The 6,349-nt window shown below is 40.7% G+C and overlaps 1 protein-coding gene across 1 annotated transcript; it reads right to left on the minus strand.

The window, feature by feature from the left end:
- Positions 1–3,665: 3,665 nt before the first annotated feature.
- On the minus strand, positions 3,666–4,025 carry LOC110934082 (extensin-like). Its single transcript, XM_022177275.1, has one exon. It carries the CDS (start codon positions 4,023–4,025, stop codon positions 3,666–3,668), a length of 360 nt encoding a protein of 119 aa, XP_022032967.1.
- Positions 4,026–6,349: the final 2,324 nt, after the last annotated feature.

Raw genomic sequence — 6,349 nt, forward strand, 5'->3', positions numbered from 1 at the left:
CTGGTGTCTTTGTTGGGTGCGTCCTTCAATGGCTTGGGAGGGTTAAATTTTAGGTTTTCGGAGGCTAGGAATCTGCCGGCGTTTTACTCAGATTAGGATAATCAGACCTTGGCTTGGAGGAGGACTCATTTCTTGAATATGAACTCCTGGATCAATCATATCGCGAGTCTGATTTGTCACTTTTTTGGTACCTGTCTCCTCTACCTTTGTTTTTAGAGTTTCGCTGCTCTCTATCGTCTTGATTTTTCTGGGCTTCCTTTTTCCTGTTAGCCGTGTGACTGGCTGCCACAGTTTTTCTTGTGTGACGTACATCTTGGCTATCCTCAGGATTTCATCTATGGTGGAGGGTATGCCATCCCTTCCATACAACGTCCTTATTAGTTCATCGGCGTTTACTCCTTGTAGGAAAGCACCACAGGCCAGATCATTTGTGATACCTGGGATTGCCAGGCTCTCCTTGTTAAACCTAACGATGAAACTCTCTACTGTTTCATTATCACGCCGGCAAATGTGAAGGAGTTCGTTTCGATCTTTTGTGTGTCGCCTTTTCCGGGTAAATTGTAACGTGAATTTGGACTCGAGGTCTTAGAAACTATCAATTTCCCTTATAGGTAAGCTGTCCCACCAGACTCGTGTTGGCCCTACCATTGTTTTGTAACACCCCGAAATCGGGTTTGGTAATTAAACCCTGTTAATACTAAAGACGGGGAAGTACCGTTAGTGGTAAAAGTAAACCGGCAAATATTAGGAATAAATTGAATAATCCTAATATTTATTTAAAGTGAATCAGAGTTTTTAAGAAAAATAGGATAGATAAAAGGCTCAATTTAACGGGACTTAAAGTAGAACGGGTTATGAATTCCCGAACCCACTAAACTGACTAGGAAATAAATAACCTAGTTAGTTGGTTGTCTTGTGTTAAAGCATGAATAGGGTTAAAATGCAACTAGATTATAAGTTGTGCAAAATGGAAGGGCCTAAGTTGTAAGAATTGAAACTATAATATTAGTTTTAATAAAATTTAAAACCAAAACACCATTTTGAAGGTGTTGGTCGTACAGAAGAAGAGCAGGGGCGACTCCCCACTCTCAAACCCTAAAAACTCACTAAACTTGCAAATTGAAGGCTCAATCCAAGTCGATATCGAAATTAAAGTGTAGATTATTGATCCTCATCACAAGAGGATTACAAGGTATGTAAAATTTCATGAAAACCCTCAACTTGAATTTCTCATGTAATTGGGAAAATCTGAAATTCATGGTTGCATGTTTGTTTTATGATGAATTAGGAACCATATAGTGTCTAGGGACAAACCCTAGACAAATACAAGTTGAAATAATGTGAAATTTTAGTGAAACATATGAACACCATTGTAGGTGATTAGTGGGTTATGTGTAATTTGATGAACACTAGAAAATAGAGTGTCAATCTAGTATAATTTGACAATTTTGAAGTGATTTCAGAAATTATAGAAGTTAACAACTTTGTAAGATGGTTGATTTATGTGAAAATAGGGCTAAGAGATAAGCTAGAGACTTGATAAATAAACATGTAAAATTCTGCCCTTAAAGTGTTTGTTAAAAAGCCTCAAAGAAGGCTCGAAACTAGAATTTTTGTCGTTAAAACACCTAATTGTGATGCTTTGGCTATTATGCAAAATGTGATTAAAAGAGTTCTAAACGTGATGATTGATTGAACTTATTGTGCGTATAATATGATTGAAGTTAATTGACTATCGAAAGTCAAATGAACCAATGTTGAAGTCAAATAGTAGTTCCGACATAGAGTTCGTAAGATGGAATAGTCGTATGTGATAATGACTAAACTAACCGCCTTACAAATTATGATGATAGTTTGACGCTTGACAAGCTAGGTGAATGCTTGGAAAGGAAGCGGGTCAAACGAAGCAAATAAGAAGGAAAAGCGTACTTCGGATGTGAGGTAAGTAAAACTTACACCCACTTGTATTATATGTGTTTATTTCATAAACAATGAATACAATAAAGGGATCTAGTGAGAAAATCCGAAATGGGTCGGATATGTGATTGGTAATTAAAAACCCATGTTTTGTTACATATGAAAATGTTGGGCTATATAGGTCAAACGGGTCAAATGGTGGGAATAACGCCATTTGACAATATCAACTAATGTGGTCGTCAATTCATGTGTTTTCAGGGGCGAATAGTAATTTGGGTAATTGCGTCGCCATAAGAATATCGATAATAAAAGCAAGGAGTCGAAACGGATCACTAGGTTGACTCGAGCCAGGTACGTATAAATAAGATTGTGGTTAAACATACATTTTTTTGGGTCAAATTGTAGCAAATGCCCTTCGTCGTAAATGAGGGGCTAAAGTCGACTAAAATGCCCTTGATGGGTAAATCGGGCAAACGACCTTTAAAGGTTGTTGGAAATAAGTGTTTTGATAGATTAAATTCTTAAGATAAGTATAAAAGGGATGAAATGGGATCTTAGTGCATAAATACCCTTAACGGGTCAAAATAGAAGTAATAGCGAAATGGGTTAAAAATGTGTAGTAACCCGTAAATTGAACCTTGTACAATAGGAAATAACCATAATAAAATGTTTACAAAAGAAACAAAGGCCACAAACTAGTTTGTTAGAGGAAACCGTGAACGGGTCAAAAGTGTAGTAATTGGACTTCAAGCCGAGAGCTTGAAGTCTAAAATTTTGTGAAGTGAGATGTTAGATTTTAACTCCATTCGATGTAGAATTAAATTACGAGTGCGTAGGAGAAAGAATCGCGTAAAACGGACAAGCGGATTGAAAGATACGAAAGTTTTGTGTCAAATAACGGCAAAAATGGAAAGGTTGGATGCAGGTGCCACCGTAACTTACGGTCCCAGCGTAAGATACGGTGGAGCTGAATTGGTTACGGTGCTAGCCTACTGATGTACGGTAGGGAAATGTTAACACAGGGGCCACCGTAACTTACGGTGTCACCGTAAGTTACGGTGGAGGCCAGAAATGAGTTATTGTGTTGGGATCAAGACATAAATGTTGGATTTTCCTAATTTCCTCGTTGTATTAGTTATTTAATTATCAAAACTAATCTTTAAGTTGGTTTTGATCACAGGTCAATGTCGAGAGTCCCGGATGAAGATCGAGCATCGAGCAAGAACCGAACACACGTTAAACAAAGCTTCCGCAACGTTGTTTTGTCGTTATTCTAAACAGCGAATTAAATCACATTATGTATATCACTTAAATTGTAAAAGTTTTAACAACCCGTATTTTCGATGTATATGTAATCATTAATTACATGTTTATTTTCGTAAATTATGCGAAAACCTTTAAAATAATAACTAGGGTGTTACATGTTTGGACAAATATCTTGCACCAAAGAGGCATGGGCCAGCAAGCTACTTCTCCGGCACTTTTGAACAGATTAAGATGGTCATCATGGTCGCCTAAACCATCGTATTTGCCCACTGTCTGAGGCATCTTGGGTTTTTCCTTAATTGGGGCCTCGGCTATTCTTCTTGTGAACTTGGACTTCAAAGTGGCGTCCACATGTTTATAAGTCCTGGTGAGGTCGTCATCTTCCACGTTCCGCCCTAGCTGGTTCACTGAGTGACAGGGGGTTGGGCCGTGGCGATATTGAGTGTGGAGCTATGGCCCCCGTTTTGAGAAAAACGAGGTCTTTATGGGTTTCCTCTGTCGTAAACAGGCTCCGCCGTAGGTGGGAATTGACCGTAAGTTGGTTGTGGTGCCGGGAAAGTCAACCAAGGCGGCATGTAAGCCGCGTATGGCTGCTGGGCATAGCTCTGTGCTGTCATCTGAGGTGAATACGTTTGGTTGTTGTATGGAGGCATGTACCCATAAGGAGGAGTATAGTAATATCCTGGAAAGTAAGCTTGGTTTCCAGGTGTGACCGGGGCATTCATAACTCCAGCAGGCATGATTACTGGCTGATGGGGTGGCGTGGACAATGCTGCAGTTAGTGCCGCCGAGTATAGCGGCGGCATGGCGTATGTAGCCGGCGGCTGATAGTATTGATCCATGCTCATCTACTGTGTAGTGATACTTGGGCCCGCGGATGTAATAACGGGCATAGTGCTATGGCGTATAGTCTGTGCACTTGTTGTCGATGTTGGGGTGGAGACAAAGGTGGCTGTTGTGGTTGGTACCACTGGTCGTAGCTGCCAGGAGGTGTATGAGAGAGGGTCTACTGCTGTCGTCCCAGAAGGAGTAGCAGAGGCGTTTGAAAACCCCGGTGGTGGTGCTTCTGCTTCAAACTCCAAGTCAAGAGACCTGGTTATAGCGGGTGAGGCCGGCACAGTAGTGGCCACAGAACTCGTTACCAGCAACGGGTTGCTGGTAATTACTGCTTGATTCGGTGTTATAGCCGTGTTCTGATCGCTTGCCATTGGGTTTAACCTTGCTGTTGTTACCGAAAGGTCCCACGGATGGCGCCAATGAAGAAACACTGACCTTACTAGTAAGCTCCGGCTAGGATTTCAACTCTTGGGCGATCCGAATAGCTGACTGCAAAACAGAACACCGTTAGGACTCGTTACAGGAATGGGGTTATTCCTGTAACCACCTTCCGGCGAGAGAATAAGTCTCGGTTTTGGGAGTAAGAAAGTATGAGTAGGGGGATATTCCACGGTCCTCCCAACCGCCAAGGTGATCCCACCTCGCAGATCACCACCCAGCAAGCCTGAGTCTGGGGGTAAATCCGCTACCGTAGGGGCATTGGGAACGAGCAAGACTCGAACCCGCCACCTCCGGGTTAGAATGCGGGCTGGTGGCCATTGGGCTGACACCCAATGGTTAGTAAGAAAGTATGAGTAGAGAGAGTAAACGAGAGCAGAATGAATCGTACCTTTGATGTTTAGCTGTATTTATAGTTTACCATTAGGGTTTCCCCTAACTTAGGTTGGGCTCCGATAAGTTAGGGATTTGCATGATCTTCCCAAAAGTTTGAGGATTTGGTTACGTGGTTTATCCATGCAGAATGGAACATTCTACAATAAACATATGTAATGAAGTATTTATAATAAAATAATAGGTGATGACCGGGTCGGGTTAGCCGATCCGGGTCATACCTCGTCAATATTCATACACACTGAGTGTAACCATCGTGGGGCCTTATGGTAGTGAAAAATTGTGGTGGATAATTGGGTTGGGTGTTGTTAAAACCTGGTTAAGTAATTTGGGCGAAAAAATATGGAGGTTGAGAGTGTGTGGAATAACCGAGTTGTGGTTGAAATGGCACACTTTAACCACTGGATCCATCTCGTCTACTTTGCGAGCCGCGCCCCCTTGCCTTCGAACCGGAACCCAAAACTTTTTTCTTGCCATCCCCCTTATTTTGTCTATCCATAGTATGAGAATTTTGAGATTTAATAAGTGAGATTATATGAATCGGGTGAAAATAAGATGCAAAATGGTATTATTTATAATTGTATTTATTTGTTTTTTTAAACTAAAACGACAATATAGCCGTTAATGCTCCAAAGGTCCAAAAAATGACCCAACGGTCATATGCTTCTTGCGGTGACTAGTCACCAATTTCCTACTTCATCATCGAGGTGGGAAGGGTCGGTGACGGTGTTGCCGCGTGGTAAAATGACCCACCGCACCCTTCCCCGTTCTCCCTTAAAATGAACTTTTCTCTTCTTTTCTTAGTGTTTGTTCGGGTCCATACACCTTTTAACCTCACATACATATCGATACAGATTAATGTCTGATAATGTTTGGAAATATATGTGTTTATATCCAAACTTTTTGTTGGATTTTTATATTGGGTTGAAATGCTAATTTAAAAGTTTATCAACTTCACAAACTATTATTTTTCTCTTTGCTCCACAAGGCACACGATTCGCGGGAGAAGATGGTTCTAACCCGTATTTATGTCATTATACTATTAATATGCCCGTCCATCGGACAGGTATAGAACTAGCTGTTCAAGTTAATATGTAGTGAATGCTGATACTTGATAGTTCAAAAAGCTTATGTTATATTATCAAGTTGTGTAGTGATTAAGTTATTTACCGAGCAGTAACTAATCATTGTTTATAAAAACAGGAACCGAGAGCCGGACCTACCTATCAATTTCGGGTTTCGGTTATGTTCGGGTCGGTGTGCTTCGGGTATACAGTTTAAGAACAAGACCGAGATGGTGTAAGCAAGCCTCTCAGTTAGGATTTGGCGTCTCCATTTTACACACAGACACATAGTTGTGTTCTCTTCCAACCTCACTAAGTATTCCTGAATTTGGTTATTTCAATCTTCTACATAAGCACACTAAAGAAGATGAAAGTGTAGAAGACTAGAACTTGTACCAATGTGTGTAGTTTTTATTAATTTTAAGATAATGAAA

This window comes from Helianthus annuus, chromosome 4, assembly GCF_002127325.2.
Source record: "Helianthus annuus cultivar XRQ/B chromosome 4, HanXRQr2.0-SUNRISE, whole genome shotgun sequence".
Lineage (NCBI taxonomy): Eukaryota > Viridiplantae > Streptophyta > Magnoliopsida > Asterales > Asteraceae > Helianthus > Helianthus annuus.

What these genes read in the sequence shown, in the direction of transcription:
- LOC110934082 (XM_022177275.1), bottom strand. Translation starts at nt 4,025, where the DNA reads ATGGATCAATACTATCAGCCGCCGGCTACATACGCCATGCCGCCGCTA.